We start from the raw sequence: 26203 nt of genomic DNA on the forward strand, positions 1-26203 counted from the left end.
CCAGCCTTACTTTCAGCTGGCCTGCCCCTTTCATTAAAATTCAGTTCTTTTCAGTCATGAAGGCTCAGCATCACATGCGAGTGTTATCTTTGGCAGGCTGCATTCCAGTGCATTCTGCCTCGAATCACCCACTTCCCCAGACCGGCATCCACCCATCAAAGCAATTAGATATTTGCATAACTCCTCCCAAGAACCAGCCCACTACTTGTATCGGGGCTGAGGGCTCACGGAGGCAGGGTGTTGTTACTTTTTTCCTCTCGCTGTAGCTTCCTAAAATCATATTTGACCCCCTGCTGATTTTGTACGTTTGCCCACTGACAAAGATCAGTCTATAATTTTAATGATAGGTTTATTTTAACAGTGAGGGACAGAATAACAACAAAAATCCAGAAAAACGCATTTCAAAAAAGTTATTAATTGATTTGCATTTTAATGAGTGAAATAAGTATTTGATCCCCTATCACTCAGATTTCTGGCTCCCAGGTGTCTCCTATACAGGTAACGAGCTGAAATTAGGAGCACTCTCTTTAAATGGAGTGCTCCTAGTCTCAGCTTGTTGCCTGTATAAAAGACACCTGTCCGCAGAAGCAATCAATCAGATTCCAATCTCTCCACCATGGCCAAGACCATAGAGCTGTCCAAGGATGTCAGAGAGAAGATTGTAGACCTACACAAGGCTGGAATGAGCTACAAGACCATCACCAAGCAGCTTGATGAGAGGGTGACACCATCTGTGCGATTTATTTGCAAATTTACATTTATTTTATGTTTTTTCTATCTCCCTCAGTCTGAGGCTCCGTGCAGGATCTCACCCCAAGGAGTTTCAATGATTATGAGAACGGTGAGGAATCAGCCCAGAACTACACAGGAGAATCTTGTCAATGATTTCAAGGCGGCTGGGACCATAGTCCCCAAGAAAACAATTGGTAACACACTACGCTGTGAGGAACTGAAGTCCTGCAGTGTCAGCAAGGTCCCCCTGCTCAGGAAAGCACATGTACAGGCCCATCTGACGTTTGCTAATGAACATCTAAATGATTCAGAGGAAAACTGGGTGAAACTTGTGCTCAGATTAGACCAAAATCAAGCTCTTTGGCATCAACTCAACTTGCCGTGTTTGGAGGAGGAGAAGGAATTCTGCCTATGGCCCCAAGAACACCATCCTCACCATCAAACATGGCGGTGGAAACATTATGCTTTGGGGGTATTTTTCTATTAAGGGGACAGGACAACTTCACCGCATCAAAGGAACGATGGACGGGGCCATGTACTGTAAAATCTTGGGTGACAACCTCCTTCCCTCAGCCAGGGCATGGAAAATGGGTCGTGGATGGGTATTCCAGCATGACAATGACCCAAAACACACGGCCAAGGCAACAAATCAGTAGCTCAAGAAGAAGCACATTAAGGTCCTGGAGTGGCCTACCAGTCTCCAGACCTTAATCCCATAGAAAATATGTGGAGGGAGATGAAGGTTCAAGTTATTAAACGTCAGTCTCGAAACCTTAATGATTTGGAGAGGATCTGCAAAGAGGAGTGGGGCAAAATCCCTCCTGAGATGTGTGCAAACCTGATGGCCAACTACAAGAAACGTCTGACCTCTGTGATAGCCAACAAGAGTTTTACCACCAAGTACTAAGCCATGTTTTGTGGAGGGGTCAAATACTTATTTCACTCATTAAATGCAAATCAATTTATAACTTTTTTTGAAATGCGTTTTTTGTTGATCGGTCTCACTGGTAAAATAAACCTACCGTTAAAATTGCAAACTGATAATTTTTTTGTCAGTGGGAAAATGTACAAAATCAGCAGGGGATCAAATACAGTTTTCCCTCACTGTACACAGAGCACCTTTCCAGCCCCTCCCACTAGCCATGAGCTGCCTGCATTGCATAGAGAATCACAGAGATCATGTGATGAAATCACTGTTTTAAAATAAGGTACATATAGAAAACTTAAAGGTTCTATTTAAAAAAAAAAAAATATTTGCATGTTAATGGTGGGGCAAAATATACGCAGATTAAACTGTTAGTTTTTGTGTTTTCCATTAACAGAGGAAGATGAAAAGAAATACAAGAAGGTCAAAGAGGAGGCTGCTCTCCAAGAACATATGTTGAAACAGAAGATGGAGCAGCTGAGTAGCCTGCTAAATGTCCAGGCAGCCACAAACAACCCTACCCCTGAGCCCAGTGCAGCAGTAAGTGCGGTTCTTGATGGCCTTTGCAATAATTGCCTGTTTCAACCTTATTATTTAGAGTTAGTTTTTGTGTAATTAAAGTTGCATGGCTACAGTCATTTTTCTAGTCTATATAACTCCATATGAAGCAAGCAGATCACTAAACACACGTAATTACAGAGAAGTCTTTTTTTTGCACTTCTAACCTCTGCTTCTAATTTCAGTGCCAATGTGATTCAAACTTTAAGATAATCTTCAAAACAGATTCCACTCGGTATGAAATCCCTTTTGCTTGAGATTGCAGCGCCGTCTGTGTGTTACTGGGACAGGGAGCTACAACTGTCTGTGCCACCTAATGGTTAAAAGTGGTATTACGGCATTATTTTAACCGCTGTAATACGGGGTACTTTCACCCCCTTCCTGCCCAGGCCATTTTTCAGCTTTCAGCGCTGTCGCACTTTAAATGACATTTGTGTTTTTTTTCCCCACAAATAGAGCTTTGTTTTGGTGATATTTGATCACCACTGAGTTTTTTTTTTTTTTTTTTTATGTTTTGCTAAACAAATGAAAAAAGACCAAAAATTTTATAAAATGTGTTTTTCCTCCGTTTTGGTTATAAAATTTTGCAAATAATCTTTCTTTATAAATTTAGGCTAAATTGTATTCTGCTACATCTCTTTGGTGAAAACCTAAATCAGTGTTTATTATTTAGTCTGTAGGAAAGTTTTATATAGAGTCCACAAACTATGATAGATATAGATAGATCTGAAAATTGATCAATCCTGATGCATTAACAGCCTATCATTTCTTGAGGCCTGAAAAAGCCAGGACGGTACAAATATTCCCCAAATTACCCCTTTTTTTTTGGAAAGTAGACAGTCCAAGGTATTTTATGGGGGGGGGGGGGCACCCGAGCCGAGTCACGGCTCCCTGTGTCCATTCAGACACGGAGCCCCACCCCCACCCCCTCTTTCCCCTGATTGGTTAGCTGACTTTGACAGCAGCGACACCCAATGGTGCTGCGTCTGTGTCTCAGCCAATCAGGAGAGAGAATCTCAGACGGCTGAGACACTTGTGCACATCGCTGGATTGAGAGGGGCCTCTGGTAATTATGAGCAGTATACTCGGTGTTTATCTGATGCTCCAGATGGAGTAATCCTTAGGTGTATAGTCTGTGGCTGTAATAGCTGGATGGTGATGTATCCATAGAAAGGGGTGTTAAGGGTTAAAACGGAAGGCAGCCATCCTTCAGAGTGTGTCCAGAACTCTGCAAGACATGTAAGGAAAAAACATGGAGGGGGAGGCGCCAACCTGAGTGTGGTTTTAAAACAATGACTTTAATAGGATAAGATTAAAAACATTTACAAGATGATTGAAGATGCATGCTCATCAAAGTAAAGTGCAGTCCTGGCATTCCACATGGCTCTGTGGGTCCCACCGCTGTTCTAGATAGCTGGAAAGGATTAAGAAGCTGGCTGGAATAGATCAGTGTTTCTCCAGGAGCAAAGGAACCAAGCAGCTCGGAGCTGACTGCTCCTTCTATTGGCCTGAAACAATGTTCATTCCTAGATCCAATCAGACGCCGGTGACATCACTTCCTGTTCCATGGTCCATGCTGGTCTGTGTGGAGCTGCTTGGTTCCTTTCCAGACCAGCATGGACCATGGAACAGGAAGTGATGTCACCGGCATCTGATTAGACCTAGGCAGGGCTGGAATCTTGTCAATCAGGGCTGCAGTGATGAAAGGCTACGCGCTCGGAGCTGACTGCTCCTTCTATTGGCCTCCTAAGAATGAACATTGTTTAAGGCCAATAGAAGGAGCACTCAGCTCTGAGCTGCTTGGTTCCTTTGCTCCTGGAGAAACACTATGATCCATTCCAGCCAGCTGCTTAATCCTTTCCAGCTATCCAGAACAGCGGTGGGACCCACAGAGTCATGTGGAATGCCAGGACTGCACTTTATTTTGACGAGCATACATCTTCTAAGTGTTTTTAATCTTATCCTATTAAAGTCATCCTTTTAATACTACGCTCAGGTCGGTGCCTCCCCTTCCCTGTTCTGGTAATTATGAGGGGGGCTGCTGCACACAGAAGGCTTTTTATCTTAATGCATAAACCTTCTGCCTTTACAACCCCTTTAAGGCTGGGTTCACACTTATGCAAATTGGAGGCGTGTTTCCCCACATCCAATTTGCATGTCAGGAGACTGTGACCGGCTCTCAATGGAGCCGAATTGCACAGGAGTCCTGTGTGTCTTCTGGTCTGTTTTTAGGTCCGAGTTCAGCCAAAAATTCAGGCCTGACTCATCCCTGAAACTGAGAACAGGGATGCATCAGACCCCTGCTGTGATCCATTCTGCACAGCAGTGTGAGCCCAGCCTAAAGATGAATTTGTGCTCTGAACAGCATAATAAAGCGGTATCTAAACCCAAAACGTAATATGTTGCAGCTTACCAATCCATAGATGTGGCTGCATTCATTTTCTTTTTTTAGTCTTTTTTTTTTTTTTTTTCCCCCCTGTATGTTCACCTGTTTTAGCCAGTAACGCACCACCTGTGTCAGAGTGCCCCCCACTCTGGATGAAAGGGCACAGAGGGGCATGTTTGGAGAGCAGCATTTTCAGTCTGTGGTAAGGGGAGTGTTGAATGCACCAGCAGATTTAGATACACTAACAAATTGAAGCTGAACTTGAGCGAACACTTTATAAGCCGCTACGGCAAACAGTTTTTTTTCTCTTTTGAGATAAAGGTTTTACATACAGTACATAAAAGATGATTGTTGTAAACACCCTTGTAGGCAGTAAATGCTTTGTCTCAACCCTGAAACTGATACATCTGGAAGAAAGCTTGTTCTTTTGAAAAACAGACTTACTGGCTGGATTACCAGATGAAAATAGAAGAAAGAGCCAAAAAAAAAAAGAAAACAAATGCAGCTATCTCATCTAAGAATTGGTACGCTGCAATATGTTTGCTTTTGGGTTTAATACTACGTTAAAGTTCCCATCACTGTTCATGAATGGTGGCATATCCTTTCTAGTGTTAGATGTTTGAGGGAAACTGGGATGCCTGTAATAATTTTTGCTGTAAGTGAACATTTTCAGATCGTTCTTGGGTAGGCAGAGCGTTTCTAACAGGTCATTGCAGTAGTCTGATTAGTTTTCCTGTTGTCTCTTGATAGATTTATAAAATTTGCAGTAGTTGCACACAAAGGGGTGGGTATATATTTTCACAATTCGCTGTGAGATTGTGTCCTGTACACTTATACATTTCACTACCTTCTAAGCACTATGATTGGATTATAAAAGAAGACTATGCCATACATCTGCAGATCACGTCATGTAGTTGCTATGGCATATAACAAAACCCAATGTATTTACAGGTTGGCAAAATTGGAAAAAATCCAAAGGGTTTTTGGTAAACGTAAAAGCTTTTTTATAGCTTTGGATCCAGTGCAGAAGAGTTAGGCTGGCCATTCATGGTCGAATTTCGAAAGAATTTTCTTTTGAAAATCAGAAAATGTGTGCGTTTTGTGATCTGATTGTGCCACCATTGATTTCGAAATTCGGCCAACCAAGTCTTCAATTTCACCTCATGTTGCTACAGAAAATAATTTTCGTGGCTGGGAATCTTCTTTTCTTTTCTTGCACATGTGCATTTCTTTTTTGATTTACATTTCTCGCACGATTCTCCCATCATTGATTAGAAAATCTTTCGTTTTTCAAAAAATTTCCAACATGTCCGATTTTACTCAAATTCGATGGCCACACGAAAATTGGCTGCTGCTGCAGCCCACTAATAGTGCGAAATACGAACGATTCTTGGATAAAAGATTATCGAAAGAAAATTCTTTTGAAATTCGACTGATGTATGGCCTTAGAACTCCTGTCTGTTTTGTTTTTTTTTTTTTTTTTTTTTTTTTTTGGTCTACTGCTATCTGGGGCTTCGTTTTAGAGAGATAACCCATTACTTACAGTTTTGCTGGCAACTGTTTTAACTATCGGGAATTGAGAGGAAAATTTCAACAGGGACACCTGGATGCATTTTGTTTTCACTGTACTGGGGCCTGGTGCATTTTTTTTTATGCGTTTTACCGCGTTCCAGTGCAGTGCAGAAAAAAATGCAGCTCCCCTTTTTTTTTTTTTTTTTTTTTTTTTTTTTTTTTCTTTTCTGGAACTGATAGCACTGGTGTGACTAATGCCGTTGGAAACCATATAACCTACTTTCCATGCGTTTTTGGATTGCATGTGGTGGGAACTGGTCCTGACAGGGGTTTTAGCCTTTTCATATTCCTCCTTCTTTTATTTATTTATTTATGTATTTTTTTTTGGTCTGTTCCTTTTGGAGAGTTCCCCTCACTTCCTTTTTAGAAAAACATCAGCAGGGCAGGAAGTGAGAGGAAATCTTTCCAATGGAGCCCCAGATAGCAGGAAAAAACAGGTAGGATGTGCTTAGCTGGGAAAACCCCCCTCCTGAAGACTCCTGGGATGAATGACATGGTTTGCCTAGGCATGGAAACCAGGAAGTAACTAGGGGGGGGATATTATATACTTTCCTGTCTCTTTTACTAATGCTAGCATCATAAGGATTAAAAATAGTCAATGCTGATTGAGAGAGTGCAATTCTGCTTTAAAAATCTCTGGCTTAGCACTTGCCAGGGTTGCCCTCTTTCTCCCATCCTTTTTTGCCATTGCAATAGAACCAGTGGCTGAGGCGATTTGTACTTCTCCGCACATTCAGGCCTGTATGTGGGCTGGCTGGAGGAGAGGGTAGCCCTGTACACGAATGACTTATTGTTATTCTTGAATGATGTAAGGCCTTTCCTTCAAGGAGCACTACAAGTGTTAAACTCTTATTCCATCCTCACAGGACTTAAAGTTAACTGGAATAAGTCCCTACTTTTTTCAATTGATCCCAAGGCTTAGGCTTCTGCATTTCCAAATCTCCCACTTCAGTGGGTGGACCGCATCAAGTACCTGGGAGTTTGGGTTTCTAAATTGTCCTAAATTGTCAATAAAAAAAGATTTTGAAAAGGGGAAAAAAAAAAAAAAAAATTTGGCTTGACATTAGGGTTGCACCGATACTAGTATCGGCATCAGTGCTGATACCGAGTATTTGCACAAGTATCGGTACTCATGCAAATGCACGATACCTGAAACCGATACTTTCAGGCTCGGTTCTTTGAGCTTCAAGTGGGTCTCCCTTGTTGACAGCTGAAGTGTTAAAGAAGTCCAGTAATTGGAGCTGTCAAAAAAAAAAAAAAAAAAAAAGCAGCCAATGTTTATTAACAATATTGCTCAGTGCTGAAATACTACAATTAAAAGAAACATTGTTTCTTTTTGTACCTTTCCGTTTCTTTATCTGCAGATCAAGGGGATGAACAAATGTTCCTCTATTTAACCCCTTATTAACCCTTAATTAACTCTAATCAGCCTTAACTCCCTATTCTCCTCCATTTATTTATTTTCTTGCTTTTTTTTTTTTCACATCTATTGTATAAACAATGAAAACGTGTGTGTTTGGTTTTTTTTTGCTTTGTTAGTGAATATATATATATATATATATATATATATATATATATATATATATATATATATATATATATATATATATATATATATATATATATATTATAATTTTTTTTTTTATTTATGTTTCACATTGAAAAAGTGCAAAATTAAAAAAATCTATTTCGTTTGTAAATAAGTTTTCAATGCTTTGTACCATTGCTGACAGCTGAAGTGAAAACAAAACAGTTGCGGTAGGTATCAGTAATTGGTATCGGCGAGTACTAAAAAAAATAGTATCGGTGCATCCCTACTTGACATACACTTTAAATAGTTGTAGCTTTTTGTGTTATATGTTTTAATGCATAACAACCTTTTTATTTATTTTTTATCTAACAGATGACTTTGGTGACACCTGTAGGGACGTCTACGGTCCAGAATGAAAATCAGTCACACATGGAAGGACCATTTACTCGCTTCCCCTTTGATCTGACTTCTGTGGCACATCCATCAGTTTCACCAGGAATTTCCACATCACAGTACAACCCCTCTTCATCTGGACATCTATTATCTCGCCCTGAAGTCCCAGTACTAGATGCCCAAACTAGCAGAAGAGTTGAACAGGAGTTGAATCATTCTCAGCACCCAGCCCCTGTAACATCTGATGGCAGCATGTTTGCTAAACAATCATCTGTTTTGGAACGATCAGCAACCTCACTTTCTGACACCCAAAAAACAATGTAAGTTTAATGATGACAGACTTAAAGGGGTAGATTTACTAAAACTGGAGTGCAAAATCTGGTGCATCTGTGTTATGGTAGCCAATCAGCTTCCAACTTCAGCTTGTTCAATTAAGCTTTGACAACAAAAAAAAAAAAACCTGGAAGCTAATTGTTCTCTGTGCAGACCTGCACCAGATTTTGTACTCTCCAGTTTTAGTAAACTAACCCAAAGTGTGTGCGTTTTTTTGTTTTTTTATTTTTTTGTTTTTTTCTGTCTTTCAAATTCATGCAATGTGTGTATTTATCATAGGATTCAAAACACCAGTGCCAATATGGAGAAGGTACAACCTGCTATGAGGGAAGGTAATATGGTAGATCTTGTCTAGCTATTCCTTATACGTTGTTATCCTTGTTATTTAGTATTTATGTTCTATGTTCTTTCTCTAATGCAGTAGCCAACTCATCGGGTTGTTTAGCAAATACTTCTCATGTCACCCCCAACACATCGCTAGGATATGTGCAAGCAACTCCATCTAGAGTCCTTCCCTCGCCCACAGTGAACACAAAGGAAGCCCTGGGTAAGATTTGCTTATTGATGACCCCCACAGAGTGCTAACATGTACAGGTTACATTTAAAGGGTGTTTATAAGCCAAAGCATTCTTATTAGTTTTTGATAGAGTAGGAAATGGTTAGAACCTCTGCCGGGGGTTTTATTATTTGCTTCCATTCTGGGGAGATTAACCCATCCTTTCTGTAATGGAGGCCATTGTCATGGGAAGAGAAGGTGATTGAAAATCTAAAATTTGAATGTGTCGTAGGAATAGAAGGTGAAGGGAAATCTTACAGGACACCTATTCTTTCAGGAGAGATGGGGGAACTTGGCGTTTGTTAACCCCCCCCCCAAAAAAAAAAAAAAAAAAAAAAAAAAAAGATCCTTTTCCCTTAAAGCATGTTATACAGCACTGTGCTTGTGCCGTGCAATTTGGCCCCCTGTATCACCAGAAATACCTGGCTGATCCTGCCAGGTTCTGCCCTCCCCCTGTACGCTGATCACGATTTATCAAGTAAGTGCCTCTGTCATCCGCAGCCCTGCTCTCTGTGTCTCCTCTGTCCTCTCTTCCCCCTCTCCCCTCCCCTCCCTGCCTGTCAGCTCCCTGATCCTCCCCTTCCTGCTGTAAAAATAACCATTTTTTTTCTTCTATAGTTCCCTCTTATATGTAACACTAAGCTCCCCAGAGGATGTCATTTATAAAAATATGCGGTATAATGGCTTGTTTCAGAGCGCCGCTCACGTGACTGCCCGTCGGTCTCCTCTCCTCTCGTCAGCAGGGGTTTCCCAGCACCTCCCCCTGCAGTGATCAGATCGGGAGAGGAGACCAGCGGACAGTCAGCTGAGCGCCGAACGGCGCTCTGAAGTAAGCTATTATACAGCATATTTGCATAAATAACATGCACTGGGGAGCTTGGTGTTATATATTGGAGGAAACTATAGAGGAGAAAACTTTACCTTAACAAATACTTTAACATCTTCACAACTGCGCTATAGCCGAATGACGGCTACAGCGCGGTAACACATTACCAGGAGTGCGTCTATTGACGTCCACCTGTGATCTCGCTTCCCTGCGGCACCCATTGCGAGCGCTCTGTGATCACTGTGTCCTTCGGACATAGCTGATCACAGATCGGGATAGAGAGCCAAACACACCGGCTCTTTACCATGTAACCAGCTGTGTCCAAATCACAGCTGATCACGATGTAAACCGGATTTGCCAGTTATCGGCAGTCCTCTCCTCACGCTGATAGTGCGTGAGGAGAGCCGGTAACCGGCCAGTGTGAAAGGGAACATCTACACTAATAATCAGGGCACTGATCATCGGTGTCCTGGTTATCAGTGCAGCCTATGAGTTTCCATCAGTGCAGCCTCATGAGCGCACATCGGTAAAGGAGAAGAATTACTTATTTACAAAATGTTATTAAGGGGTGTAAGTGTCCAGTAGGCAAGTGGTTAAAGTTGTTATAAAGGCTCAACGTTTTTTACCTTCATGCAGTCTATGCATAAAGCTAAAAAAAACCTTCTCTTAGTAGCAGCCCCCCTAATACTTGGGCACCATTGCAATCTGGTTTTGTGCACGAGGGCCTTTGTCTCTCGGGAGCGAGCCTGTTTGGGTGCCCCTATTGCAAGTTGCTTACTCTGGAGGCACTTGGCAAGAGGAAGGGGCCGGGAGTGCTGCTGGGGCACCCGAGAAGAGGAGGATCGGGGCTGCTCTGTGCAAAACCGCTGCACAGAGAAGTTAAATATAAGGCTGGCCATACATTATACAATTTTCCTTTAGATTTATCAACACCATATAATGAGGTCAAACCTAAACACTTTCAATTTGTATGCAATCAGGCAGGCACTTACACTACTTGGTTGAAGGTAAAATTGTATAATGTATGGCCAGCCTAACATGGAAAAAAAAAATTGCCTTCAGTATCACTTTAATAAGTACAACATCTTGAAAGGAAAGGCAAAGCGTGGACTTGACGGAAACTTAAATACATTGGGGTATGAATAAGGTTCAGGAGGGCAGTGTTTTCAGTATGAATCTAAGAACACAGGGGCATGACATCCAACCAGCAGGAGGCAATGTCTAGGGCTATGTGAGCGAGTTGTATTCTGCCGAGAGAGTAGTAAAAACTTGGACCAGACCTCCAAAAGCTTAACAAGTTGACAGTAAGTGATTATAAACATCAACAGGTCTCTGCAGACCTAAATGTTTAGGTGTAAAATAAATGTCAGAATCTATGAACCACTTGGTCTTTTTCTGCCATCACTTTTCTATATATTTGACAGCTCTCTGAGGTTATTTCCCTAATCTTGGAGAGATTTCCACTTCCTGTTGTGTGATTGGCAGAGAAGGCAATGATATGGGTAATCTTCCCTACCAGATGCAGGAAAACTGACAAAAAATACTGCTCAAATCTCCACCCCTTGTTTAGCTTTCAAGATTTCTATGACATGCAGTTGGAAATTTCTGGCTGTATAATTGTAGTATGTAATAGGCAAATTTATCTGATATCATTGTTTCTTTTCCTAGATCACATGAAAAAATGTAATCGAAAAACACGTACCTAATTGGCTTGCAGTGGGATAGAAGATAATGTTATAGTTCCCAATTTTACACTAGCTCATACTTTTGGTGGTTGACCTTGCTATATGCAGCACTTCATTGAAAGCTTTTACATTTCTCCTTTACCCAATAATAAAAAGTTTTGAAAATAATTTATGCCTTGAGGTTATTCGCTAAGTTCCATGATATGTTATATTTTCTTTACAGGTTTTATAATGGATATCTTCCAGACATCTACTTTACCTGATGATGAAGAGGATGAAAACCTTTTTGAAGCAACAGATCCCAAAAAACCTGATCTTGAGACCCTTTGCCGAAATGACAGTAAGTTTCTTTTCATCTCAAAGATAAGCTGGTTGGCCCCTGGCCTATTGTGTTCTAGCTTCCGATTCAGAGTACTATAATTGTTTAAAAAATGTATATAATGCAGATCATGAATTAGTAAACTGCGCTCACTTACACTAAAATAAAATTAAAATAACAAACTCAAAGTCCAGTGAACTATTGTGGTATTAACTGTTCTTTCCAAAAATTTGTGTCCACCAACACCAAGGTAATTTCACACCAACAGTGCCTTTTAGGGTCTCCTCTTCACCAACATACAAGCACACAGCTCACTCACCAGAACCATTTGACCCATATTGCAGGCAGTCAGCTATAGCATCTCAGGGTACACCATCAGTGGCGGCGCTCCTGCACCTTTAAACTCACATGACAGACCATGTTCCGAGGGGGGATGAAAGAGAAGCCTCTCAAAGTGCGGTATATCCAGGTTTATTAAAATCACACTTACAATGTGTAGAATAAATCACCAGCATTCAGAACATTCCAGGAACGCCGTTTTGTTTCACCTGCATTCCAATATGGAGGAAGTGTGATGTCTCGTTAGTCCCACCCTACGCACCTTTCATCAGGAACGTCTGACGTCATCAGGTGTTGCCTACGACCACATCACCCTGAACACGCCTGATTTCGGATGCCAAACAGGTTCGGGCCTGGTTAGTACCTGGATGGGAGACCGCCTGAGAATAACAAATGCAGTAGGCTCTGGCCCCCTGATGACGTCAGACGTTCCTGACAAAACGTGCCTAGGGTGGGACTAACCTAACACGCCACTTCCGCCATATTGGAACGCAGGTAAAATGTAAACTGGCCTTCCTGGAATGTTCTGAATGCTGTGATTTATTCTACACCTTGTAAGTGTGATTTTAATTTTATTTTTAATAAACCTGGATATACTGCAATATGAGAGGCTTCTCTTTTAGCCCCCTTCTGAACATGGGCTTTCACGCGAGTTTAAAAGCACAGGAGCGCTGCTACTGATGGTGTACCCTTGGATGCTAATGCGAGTGGAATATCAGTCACCCAATGCGATATTTGTCCACCTGTAATAGGGGTCAAATGATTCTGGTGAGTGAGCTGTGTGCTTGTATGTTGGTGAAGAGGAGACACTATAAAGGCGGCACTGTTGGTGTGAAATTACCCTTGTGTTGGTGGACACAAATGTTTGGAATATTTGGAAAGAACACTGTTAATACCACAATAGTTCACTGGACTTTTATGAGTTTGGTAAAATTTTATTTTATTTTTGTGTACGTGAGAATGTGTTTTTACTAATTCATGATCCAACATTTTTTGGCTACTGTAGCTATATAACGAGCAGCTCTCAAGTTTACCATTTTGATATCATTATTATTTTGGTTGTTTTTGTACAATTTTGTTTGAATCACTGTAAAAATTGTTGGTATTTATCCTTGCGTGGGCTTAAAGCGGGGGTCCACCTATCTATGGTTTTTTTTTTTTGTTTTTTTTAGTTCATTCACAAACTTTTCTTCTCAGCATTACATACTCACATATTGTGTGTAATATGTCCGCCTGTGTCAGATTTCGTCGGAAAGAATAACTTATATTATTCACTGCAGGCGGTTTCCATCTTTATTGTGGGCATTTGAAGCCCACAAGCATTTATTTCCTGGATGTGGTGAATGCTGTGCTCCCAGCATTCACTGCTCGTTCCCACACATGCTCAGTGGCATCCTGGGAAGCCTGAGACTAGCTCCCAGGAGTCTGTGCGGAGTCTGAGAGAGGCTAGAAACACGCCCACTCCCACGGGAGGAGAACCAGGAAGTGCAAAGAAGAATAGAAAAATAAAAGGTAATTACGGCGATTTAAATTTTTTTAAACGGCATGTCAGCTTCTAGGCAAGGAAGAGAATACATACAGATATTGTTCAAAATTTGGGTGGAACCCCGCTTTAAGGTTACATTATCCCTTTGATTGTTGTTTAATGCAGATAGTTGCCACACAAGCCTTTTCATGATTTTAATGTTAAAAATAGCAAACAAAAATAAAAACGTATTAGTTCAAACTGCAGCCAACTAACTATATGTTGGAAAACTGGCTAAGTATTTCAAGCATGGTTTCCATGTATGGGGTGGTGTGTGCAAATCACCCCACGTAAAGTCACCTCTTGCTTGTGTGATTGGCTCACTGCTATAGCCAGTAGTTTTATGTTTATTATGAAATCAGGACTGCTAATGTGATTAGTAGCTGGAGGAATTGGAAAGTGGAATCCATGTTTCAGTTTAGGTAGAAATGGCACCAGGTAGGACTGAGATGAATTTGGCTAAAATCCGTACAATGTATGTCTTTGTTTTTACCGTGAAAGATGAGTTGCACTTTTAAGAGTAATGATTTTTTTTCTTTTGTAGATAATTCAGATGTGGGTGGCCTTCTGGGACTACATAATCTTCCTCCAGCATTGCCATCTGCTTTCTGCATCTTTGAAGATGATACAGCTAAACAGAATGAGTAAGTTGTAGTATTGTAAAGTTTTTCTGCAAAACAGTTTTATAGATCAGGACTAATTTTATTTTATCAAATATATAGGAGACTAGCAGCCAATAAAGCTGCCCATAGATAGGGTTTTTTCAACCAACCAGCCAGTAAGGTGGATGGGCGAATCTTCTCCGCTGTGCCATTGTATGTAGTCTGACGGTGAAGACTCCTCCGCTGTCAGACTATACTAATCAGTACTGTAGCCAAATGGCTGCATCCATTGAGTGAATTAAAATTTTCAAACATTCTTGTTCAACGTAAGGTGATTGCTAAAATGGCCATAGATGGATCTAACTCTGTCTGGTCCCTGCTGAACTGTCTGAATCTTGATCCGCTTATGGCCAGCTTAAGCATGTTTAATTCTAGCATGCGCTCGCTGCTGTAAAAATTAAGGTTTGTGTTTTTTGTTTTGTTTTTTTTAAATGTATCCAAAAAATAAAATGTATAGTTTGATTATTTTTAGGTGGGCAGACATGTTTGCTTACATATACATACTCTGGTGTACAGCATTTCACTGCTGGTTCTCAAAGTGCAGGTCTGGTTTAAAAGGAATGCAATTTCTGCACAATATATTCCCTACAACTGTTAATGTGGTAGTAAACTCCACTTGGTCATTTTTACCTACAGGTAAGCCTATAATAAGGCTGACCTGTAACTAAAATGAATATCTCCTAAACGTGCACTGTTTAGGAGATATTCTCCCTGGATGCAGCAAGATACGTCACTTTCGCATGCGCTCTGAAGGTCTGGCATTTTGTGCCGGAACCGTGGGCTCCCCGTACGTGCATGGGAGTGACGTTATCAGGGCTCTGGCCAATCGCATATCCCTGAGCGCTAACCCGGAAGACCGGGAGAAGATGTTAGCCCTCTCAGCTGTGTTACAGCGCTGGAGGGCTTCATTGCAAGGTGAGTATTTCATAATGTGCGATGCACATTATGCCATTGCCTTGCAAGATGGGGTGCAAAATTGTTGTTCCATTCGTTAGCTACTGTACAAATATAGCTATATATAACAAGATCATGGCAGAGCAGGCACGTGAAAGAGTTTAAAAAATTTTCATACACAGCAATAATTACTTAACATGCAAGATACTTCGAAATACAATGTACTTGTGCTTTAAAGTGAATCTGAGATGACCGAAACGTGGAAGCTACTGCATCCGTGTTTTTAACCACTTGAGCCCCGGACCATTATGCTGCCTAAGGACCAGAGGTCTTTTTCCAATTTGGCACTGCGTCGCTTTAACTGCTAATTGCGCGGTCATGCAATGCTGTACCCAAACGAAATTTGCGTCCTTTTCTTCCCACAAATAGAGCTTTCTTTTGATGGTATTTGATCACCTCTGCGGTTTTTATTTTTTGCGCTATAAACGGAAAAAGACCGAAAATTTTGAAAAAAAATGATATTTTCTACTTTTTGTTATAAAAAAAATCCAATAAACTAAATTTTAGTCATACATTTAGGCCAAAATGTATTCGGCCACATATCTTTGGTAAAAAAAATGTCAATAAGCGTATATTTATTGGTTTACGCAAAAGTTATAGCGTCTACAAACTAGGGTACATTTTCTGTAATTTACACAGCTTTTAGTTTATGACTGCCTATGTCATTTCTTGAGGTGCTAAAATGGCAGGGCAGTACAAAACCCCCCCAAGTGACCCCATTTTGGAAAGTAGACACCCCAAGGAAATTGCTGAGAGGCATGTTGAACCCATTGAATATTTATTTTTTTTGTCCCAAGTGATTGAATAATGACAAAAAAAAAAAAAATATTTACAAAAAGTTGTCACTAAATGATATATTGCTCACACAGGCCATGGGCCTATGTGGAATTGCACCCCAAAATACATTCAGCTGCTTCTCCTGAGTATGGAGATACCACATGTGTGGGACTTTTTGGGAGCCTAGCCGCGTACGGAGCCCCGAAAACCAATCACCACCTTCAGGATTTCTAAGGGTGTAAATTTTTGATTTTACTCCTCACTACCTATCACAGTTTCGGAGGCCATGGAATGCCCAGGTGGCACAAAACCCCCCAAAATGACCCCATTTTGGAAAGTAGACACCCCAAGCTATTTGCTGAGAGGCATATTGAGTCCATGGAATATTTTATATTTTGACACAAGTTGTGGGAAAGTGACACTTTTTTTTTTTTTTTTTTTTTTTTTTTTTTGCATAAAGTTGTCACTAAATGATATATTGCTCACACAGACCATGGGCATATGTGGAATTGCACCCCAAAATACATTTAGCTGCTTCTCCTGAGTATGGGGATACCACATGTGTGGGACTTTTTGGGAGCCTAGCCGCATACGGGACCCCGAAAACCAATCACCGCCTTCAGGATTTCTAAGGGTGAAAATTTTTGATTTCACTCTTCACTGCCTATCACAGTTTCGGAGGCCATGGAATGCCCAGGTGGCACAAAACCCCCCCAAATGACCCCATTTTGGAAAGTAGACACCCCAAGCTATTTGCTGAGAGGCATGGTGAGTATTTTGCAGCTCTCATTTGTTTTTGAAAATGAAGAAAGACAAGAAAAAACATTTTTTTTTTTTTTTTTCTTTTTTCAATTTTCAAAACTTTGTGACAAAAAGTGAGGTCTGCAAAATACTCACTATACCTCTCAGCAAATAGCTTGGGGTGTCTACTTTCCAAAATGGGGTCATTTGGGGGGGGTTTGTGCCACCTGGGCTTTCCATGGCCTCCGAAACTGTGATAGGCAGTGAAGAGTGAAATCAAAAATTCACGCCCTTAGCCTGAAGGCGGTGCTTGGTTTTCGGGGTCCCGTACGTGGCTAGGCTCCCAAAAAGTCTCACACATGTGGTATCCCCGTACTCAGGAGAAGCAGCAGAATGTATTTTGGGGTGTAATTTCACATATTCCCATGGCATGTTTGAGCAATATAACATTTAGTGACAACTTTGTGCAAAAAAAAAAAAAAAAAAAATGTGTCTCTTTCCCGCAACTTGTGTCGCAATATAAAATATTCCATGGACTCGACATGCCTCTCAGCAAATAGCTTGGGGTGTCTACTTTCCAAAATGGGGTCATTTGGGGGGGTTTTGAACTGTCCTGGCATTTTATGCACAACATTTAGAAGCTTATGTCACACATCACCCACTCTTCTAACCACTTGAAGACAAAGCCCTTTCTGACACTTTTTGTTTACATGAAAAAGTTATTTTTTTTTTGCAAAAAAATTACTTTGAACCCCCAAACATTATATATTTTTTTAAAGCAAATGCCCTACAGATTAAAATGGTGGGTGTTTCATTTTTTTTTTTTCACACAGTATTTGCGCAGCGATTTTTCAAACGCATTTTTTGGGGAAAAAACACACTTTTTAAAATTTTAATGCACTAAAACACACTATATTGCCCAAATGTTTGATGAAATAAAAAAGATGATCTTAGGCCGAGTACATGGATACCAAACATGACATGCTTTAAAATTGCGCACAAACGTGCAGTGGCAACAAAATAAATACATTTTTAAAAGCCTTTAAAAGCCTTTACAGGTTACCACTTTAGATCTACAGAGGAGGTCTACTGCAAAAATTACTGCCCTCGATCTGACCTTCGCGGTGATACCTCACATGCATGGTGCAATTGCTGTTTACGTTTGACGACAGACCGCCGATTGCGTTCGCCTTAGCGTGAGAGCAGGGGGCGACAGGGGTGCTTTTTTTTTTTTCTTTATTATTTTTCTGCTTTTTTTATCTTATTTTTAAACTGTTCCTTTCATATTTTTTTTTTTTAATCATTTTTATTGTTATCTCGGGGAATGTAAATATCCCCTATGATAACAATAGGTAGTGACAGGTACTCTTTTTTGAAAAAATTGGGGTCTATTAGACCCTAGATCTCTCCTCTGCCCTCAAAGCATCTGACCACACCAAGATCGGTATGATAAAATGCTTCCCCAATTTCCCAATGGCGCTATTTACATCCGGCGAAATCTAAGTCATAAAATGCTCGTAGCTTCCGGTTTCTTAGGCCATAGAGATGTTTGGAGCCACTCTGGTCTCTGATCAGCTCTATGGTCAGCTGGCTGAATCACCGGCTGCATTCTCAGGTTCCCTGTTGAGACAGGAGAGCCAGAGAAAAACACGGAAGACGGTGGTGGGGGGGGGGGGGGGGGCATTCCCTCCCACGGCTTGTAAAAGCAGTCTAGAGGCTAATTAGCCGCTAGGATTGCTTTTACATGAAAGCCGACCGCTGGCTGAAAAGAATGATACCAAGATGATACCTAAACCTGCAGGCATCATTCTGGTATAACCACTCAAAGTCGTGAATGGCGTACCTGAAAACAAAAAAATGGTTAACAATAAAGCACAGTAAACGGTAAAGTATAAAAAATTGCATACCTGAAAAAGCAAACATGATAAAACATAATAACAATAAAACATTGCAGAATAGAATACAGTAAAAAAGAGCAGAACAATAGAGAGAGAATAGAGAGAGAGAGAACAATAAAACGACAACTATTTTTTTTTATTTTATATATATATATTTTTTTTTTTTGACACTTTTTTTGTAACTAACTTTTGTAACTGTAACCGGTTCCAGGTTCGGGTCTCTCAAAATGCGATGGCATCTTGGGAGACCCTGTGAAAGTGTGCCTAGTCTGTGCAATGCTGTACCCTACGCTAATACTCAACTAGTGAATGGTAGCGTTCAAAACATTCACCAATGCAAAGACCAGGATTGTCAGGACAGGAGGGACAATAATAGCGGGTGTCACGCCTATATCCACGCTTCCTGCAGACACAACATCTTTTTTGGGGGTTCGTTGGGTAGGGGTATTCGGGAGGACATAAAGAAAATGCCTCTCATGCAGCCGACTGCATTTGGTTGGGGATGTGAATGGGGGAAGTATGGGCGCTGCAGAAGTGGTGGGTTCCCAATTAGGATTGGCGAATGCAGCAGGAAGGGCACTATGGGCACGACGGGCCTGTGTTTGTCTTCTTCTTGGTGGCAGCGGGACACTACTTGTGCTTGCCACCTCACCAGCTTGAACTGCACTTATGGGACTCGCCACGTCACCAAGTGTTACTGCAGTGCTGGTTTGACTACGACCGGGGTGTACTAGGCCGCTGGTGCTTGCCAGTTCACCAAAACGCTACCAAAAAAACTGTTAGCGATCGCAGGGATCAGGCCTGACTCTGCGAACGCTGCAGTTATGCGTTTAGTGTTTTGTAAGTGTCAGTGATCGATCGATACTGCACTTGGGTGGGCTGGGCTGGGCCGGGCGGAGGGGCAAAACACAGGTGCTAGCAGGTATCTGGGCTGATCCCGCTAACACTGCGTTTTTGGGAACCCTAAACTGCTGGGGATGCTAGTATAGATCTGATCGGATCAGATATTGATCCGTTCAGATACTATACCACTAAGGGAGGTGTATGCTGCGTGCGTGGATGTTAGCGGTACTGGCGCTAACCTGATGCTGCCTGGGGCTGGTGCTTGCCAGTTCACCAAAACGCCACCAAAAAAACTGTTAGCGATCGCAGGGATCAGGCCTGACTCTGCGAACGCTGCAGTTATGCGTTTAGTGTTTTGTAAGGGACAGTGATCGATCGATACTGCACTTGGGTGGGCCGGGCCGGGCGGAGGGGCAAAACGCAGGTGCTAGCAGGTATCTGGGCTGATCCCGCTAACACTGCGTTTTTGGGAACCCTAAACTGCTGGGGACGCTAGTATAGATCTGATCGGATCAGATATTGATCCGATTAGATACTATACCACTAAGGGAGGTGTACGGTGCGTGCGTGGGTGTTAGCGCTACTGGCGCTAACCTGACGCTGCCTGGTGCTTGCTTGCCAGTTCACCAAAATGCTACCAAAAAAACTGTTAGCGATCGCAGGGATCAGGCCTGACTCTGCGAACGCTGCAGTTATGCGTTTAGTGTTTTGTAAGTGACAGCGATCGATCGATACTGCACTTGGGTGGGCCGGGCGGAGGGGCAAAACGCAGGTGCTAGCGGGTATCTGGGCTGATCCCGCTAACACTGCGTTTTTGGGAACCCTAAACTGCTGGGGACGCTAGTATAGATCTGATCGGATCAGATATTGATCCGATCAGATACTATACCACTAAGGGAGGCGTATGCTGCGTGCGTGGGTGTTAGCGGTACTGGCGCTAATCTGACACTGCCTGGGGCGACGCATATCACCGCCGGGCGATCAGGGGGCTAAACCTTTATTCGGTAATAAACGGCGGGTGCCCTGACACTATAAAAAATAAACGAACTAACCAGCGTCAACCGTAACGTTTATACGGTGATCAGTGGTGAAAGGGTTAACTAGGGGGCAATCAAGGGGTTAAAACATTTATTAGATAGTATATGGGGGTCCCTGATGCTATAAAACGCTGACGGCGAACCTAAATATTTACGTCCCTAACTAGCGTCACCAGCGACACTAATACAGCGATCAGAAAAATGATCGCTTAGCAACACTGGTGACAGGGGGTGATCAAGGGGTTAAAACTTTATTAGGGGGGGTTAGGGGGGTATCCTAGACCTACAGGGGGGTAATACTAACTGTCCCAACACTGTAACTGTCACAAACTGACACTATGCAGTAATCAGGAAAAAAAAAAAAAAAAAAAAACCTGCTGGTGTCAGTTTGTGACAGGGGGGGGGGGGTGATTGGGGGGGGGTCGGGGGGGGGATCGGGGTGTTTTGTGTGCCTGGCATGTTCTACTGTGTGTGTAGTGTGTTGTGCACTTACATTGATGTCTTCTCCCCTCGGCGCTGGAACGGAATACCGAGCTGAGGGGAGATGACATCATTTCCTTTGCTGCTGTTTAGCATACAGCAGCAAAGGAATGTTCCCATTGGCCGGCGGCGATCGCGAGGGGGGGGCCACGAACAGATGGCCTCCCCCTCATCTCGGATCGCCGGGGAACAGAACGGGACCGCCTCGGGCGGCGGGGGGGGTCCGATCGGACCCCCCACCCGCGGAAGGCAAATCACGTACATGTACGTGATTTTGCCTGCCCGTGCCGCTTTGCCGACGTAAATCGGCGTTAGGCGGTCCTTAAGTGGTTAAAGGAGTGTTCCGGCCGGGAAAAAAAAAAATTTAAAAGTCTGCAGCTACAAACACTGTAACTTTTAATAAGCACACTTACCTGTCCTGGGTGCCTGCGATGACGGCTGCCCGAGGCCGACCCGTCCCTCAGCTCTCAGGTCCCAGCACCGCCATTCCAACTAAGGAAAACAGGCAGTGGAGCCTTGCGGCTTCACTGCCCGTTTCCTACCGCGCATCGCTTTGTGAATGGGACGCGATGTGTTCACACCGTGAAGATGATATTCCCCAGAAGACAACGCGGGAAGGAGAAGACTGAACATCACCGCGGCGTAGGGAGAGGCAGGTTAGGAAGACTGCCTAGCAACAGCCATTTCAGGTGAGTTAAATTTTTTTTTTTTTTCCTCCCAATTTTTTAGGAATTTTTTTATTGCTATTTTATTTTTTTAAATTTTTTTTTTTAGGGTGGACCTCCACTTTAAAAAAAAAAAAAAAGGTGCAGGGCTCCATGACTCTTACCCTTATTCTGGCCTCAAAAAAAAAAGTATGTTGCATGTTCCCATATGCTTTACACTTTAAAGAACCTGCACGGTACAGTACGTGGGCTGACAACACGCAACATTTTTGTGGACTGAGTGGTGTCAGCTCTCCCAGGGATCCACACACCCCCCACCCCCCCAATCTACCAACTGCTCTCAACTCTCAGATCTCTGCATCACAAAGGCTAAAGCATTCTTTAGCCCCAAGGTAAGAACTTAGAGGGCTGTTTGAAATAACACAGGAAGTGTTCTGCATTTATCAAAAGAATAGAACAAAATGCTTCTACAGGTATATATATCAAACAGACCAAAAGGAAGTAAATGAGAGAAGTTCTTTGTTCTGGCTTATGTACACTTTATTAAGTTATTAACTTGCAATAAGCATGCATGGTGGAAGCTGACTCTTCGGAGTCAACACTGACAGGTTGATGGAGGAATCCTTCCTGTGGAGCTATTGTGTTCTCCTGGCGGGAGGAGAACACACAGTGATTAGTGCTATAAACTATAGCCGCTAGTTGCCCATGCATGGTTCGAACTGTCTATGGCCGGCTTTAGTGTCTATTATCCTACAAGCATACAGTGTGTGATCTATGAAGAGACAGCTCCCACCATGCATGCTTATTGCAAGTCAATAACTTAATCGAGTGATTTTTCTTTCCTGCAACCACGGGTTAAAGGAAAGAAAACCAAACCGCCTCTGGTGGGTTTTTTTCATGTACAGCTTGTTCAGTTGTATGCTGATTTTTATCTTGTCCCAATCCCCCCCCTCTGTCCCCTCTCTCTCTTTTGCAGGCCTTCTAAAGTCAAACCAACAGAGGTGAAGACTTTTGGAGAGCGCCCTGCACTCAGACCTACTATTAAAAGTGTAAGTTCCAGTTCACTGACCAAATAATCTAATCGGCACAATTATTTCGCTAATAATATTTGAGATGGTATACTGCTGTTTTGTCAATGAAAATGCAGTTATTTGAGAATACACGAAGCCGCCTTCAGAGTATATGGCTAGACTGCTGCTCTTTTTAGCCTTTAGGAGTAACAGGCCCTGTTACTACTCACTAACTTGTTGACCCTCATCTAATGAGATGCAAACAGAGTAGAGTTTTTTTATAGCAATGCATTTGATTTGCTTGTATCCTGGTAAACCTAGTTTTGATTCAAGGCTACTCCGTCGTTTTACTGCAGCACAGCTGTGTTGGTAGTGTATTCTCTGTAATTTACTTTATATAAAGGCAGTGTCAGTAACAAAGAAAAAAAAAAAAAAAAAGCCTGCCTGTAAGACTGGCAAAAACAATAATTCCTGTTTTATCTTGTGAAGTCCCATTATTTCTATTATAATGTCTCTGTAGTAAGGTAGAAAGTGATGCATGACTCCTGTTTATAAGTCGTAATCACCTGTAACATGTTTCTATATTGTCATTTTATCTCCATATTCCCTAAACCCACACCAAAATCTAATTTCTTCATCAATATAAACCAATATGTATTCTACTACATATTTTTATTAAAAAAAAAAAAAAAAAAAAAAAAAACCCACCAATAAGCGTATATTGATTGGGTTGCGCAAGTTATAATGTCTACAAACTATATGATTTATGGACTTTTTATTTTTTTTGACTAGTAATGTCGGTGATTAGCAATTTTTGGGACTGCAACATTGCTGCAGACTAATAGGACACTTGACACTTTTTGGGGACCAGTGACACAAATACAGTGATCCGTGCTAAAAAAAAAAAAAAAAAAAAAAAATGCACTGGCAGGGAAGGGGTTAACATTGGGCGATTAAAGGGTTAAATGTGTTCCCTGGGTGTGCTTTCTTACTGTATGGGGGATGATTTAACTGTAGAAAGACGGAGATCCGTGTTCCTGCTTGGCAGAAATACAAGACCTGTCTTCATTACAAGCATAACGTCGATCTGCATTGTTTACATCGGCAGACTGCCGTTCTGCCTCTCTCGGGCTGATAGCCGTGTTTCTGGGGGACATCGGGTCCGCAGGAACCGCTGATTGGCTCTCGCTGTGTCACAACCCTAGAGCCAAAGAGAAAAAAATCACATACAGGTAGGTGATTTTGCGATTAAGGGCCACCCTACCGCAGTATATGTACGTGGGGCAGTATTTAAACAGTCAAATGTTTGCCCATGCTGGAGTTGGACTTTTATATGACACTAAACAATATACTTATTTCCCAAAAATAATTCACATTCACTACCTATTGGCCCTGTAATCTATTTTTCATGAAATCTTCTTACTGTGTTTTTTTTTCTGCCCCCTTGTAACATCCTCTGCAAGCTCCCAAACCTCACTTTTTCCTCCCCTCATTTCTGTTTGTTTGAAACAAACCATATATATTGGTTGCAGTCATGTGCACTGCTATAGGCACAGTAGCATCCCAATTGTCCATGGTCCATCCTCAGGTGTGAGAGAGGATGACTTACACTCTTACTTTGTGGGACCATGGAGAACAAACCTAGTCAACCCTTTTACAGGAAACTGGATCACAGCTGCCTTAAAAAGGGAACTTGGAGATTGAGAGGCAGAGAACAATCAGGTACTTTTGAGTTCAAGTATATCTAAAGGCAAAACTTTTTTTTTTTAATAGTTTTGGATAGAGTAGAGATGGATTAGAGCACCTATTAAGTTACTATTGTCTGTTATCCTGTTAGGATAAATAGAGGATGGTAAATCTACCTGTTTACCATTATTGGTGAAAGTAAAGAAACTCCCAGATTCCGGGTTGTCCCCAGAACAATAATAGAGGGGAAAACTTCCAAAGGGGACACTAGTTCTAGTGGCATGGGGTTCCCCAAAGAATTCCCTTCATTTACGGGGATTTCCTCTCACTTCCTGTGTTGGCTATAGTACAGTAAGTGAAGGTAAATCTAGTATGCGATGCATACTAGCCCATTATGCTTTTAATTTGCAGGGAGCAAAAGAGGAAGTAAAACCCATCAGGGTTTACTTCCTCTTTAAGAATACTGTATGTATTTTATTTTTAAAACCTGAGTTTAGGGCTACTTTAACATTCACAGCATAGAAGTGACTGGAATGCACTTGCTAGTTTAATCGGAATAGCAGCAGGTATTACTAAGCAGAGTAATGGCCGGAATTTCTGATTGATTGGCAGAACAATATTAAAAGTAGCAATTGTCTGTTGTAAAATGTTGGCTAACTTATTGTTTATCTACCACCGTTTTATAGGAAGAGGTGAAAGCTGCTGAATCTCTGGTAGATGACTGCACTGTGTGGGCTGTTCGATGTAACAAAACACTGGCCCCCTGTCCGAACAATACAGGAGACTTTGCACTATCCGCTCGATTTGCATCCACGCCCGCTAGCAGCAAGCAGCCTGAGCAAAACTGGAAGATCCTGGAGGATAAAGGTAGAGAATAAACTCCATGTTTTACATGTTCATGTATAATAGGACTTAGAGTGCGTTTTGTACACAGTTACTTGCTTAGTTAGTTTAAACTTAGGCTTTCTGTAGCTCTACATTTCAGATCTATTTGCAGTAACCATTATGGCCAAAAGTTATAGGAGTTGTAATACTAACATTTCTTAACCACTTCAATACCAGGCACTTAGACACCTTCCCGCCCAGACCAATTTTCAGCTTTCAGCGCTGTCGCAATTTGAATGACAATTGCGCGGTCATGCTACACTGTACCCAAACAAATTTTTTATCATTTTGTTCCCACAAATAGAGCTTTCTTTTGGGGGTATTTGATCACCTCTGCGGTTTTTATTTTTTGCGCAACAAATAAAAAAAGACCGAAAATTTTGAAAAAAAAACAAGTTTTTCTTTGTTTCTGTTAAAACTTTTTTGTAAATAAGTACATTTTCTTCTTCAATGACGGGCACTGATATGGCTTCACTGACGGGCACCGATGAGGCGGCACTGATGGGCACTGATAGGCGGCACTGATGGGCACTGATAGGCGGCACAGATGGGCACTGATAGGTGGCACTGGTATGCGGCACTGATGGGCACTCATAGGCGGCACTGATGGGCACTCATAGGCGGCACTGATGGGCACTCATAGGCGGCACTGATGGGCACTCATAGGCGGCACTGATGGGCACTCATAGGCGGCACTGATGGGCACTCATAGGCGGCACTGATAGTTGGCACAGATGGGCACGGATGGGCACTGACAGGTGGCATGAATAGACACTGGGTGGCACTGATGGCACTGCTTGTTTGCAGTGATGCCCCTAAGGGTGGCATTGCTGGGCATCACTGCAACATAATGGTGCCAATCAGTGCCCATTTGTGGGCACTGGC

At 42.1% G+C, this 26203-nt stretch overlaps 1 protein-coding gene across 1 annotated transcript in view; it reads left to right on the forward strand.

The window, feature by feature from the left end:
- The window catches only part of BUB1 (BUB1 mitotic checkpoint serine/threonine kinase), an 85340-nt gene that overhangs the window by 21256 nt on the left and 37881 nt on the right, over window positions 1–26203 (forward strand). The window contains exons 9-16 of the mRNA XM_073628052.1: window positions 2055–2197; window positions 8077–8417; window positions 8710–8762; window positions 8852–8977; window positions 11721–11837; window positions 14225–14324; window positions 22714–22786; window positions 25120–25300. Coding sequence (XP_073484153.1) covers window positions 2055–2197; window positions 8077–8417; window positions 8710–8762; window positions 8852–8977; window positions 11721–11837; window positions 14225–14324; window positions 22714–22786; window positions 25120–25300 — 1134 coding nt within the window. The remainder of the gene's footprint in view (window positions 1–2054; window positions 2198–8076; window positions 8418–8709; window positions 8763–8851; window positions 8978–11720; window positions 11838–14224; window positions 14325–22713; window positions 22787–25119; window positions 25301–26203) is intronic.

This window comes from Aquarana catesbeiana, linkage group LG04 (assembly GCF_042186555.1).
Source record: "Aquarana catesbeiana isolate 2022-GZ linkage group LG04, ASM4218655v1, whole genome shotgun sequence".
Classification (NCBI taxonomy): Eukaryota; Metazoa; Chordata; class Amphibia; order Anura; family Ranidae; genus Aquarana; species Aquarana catesbeiana.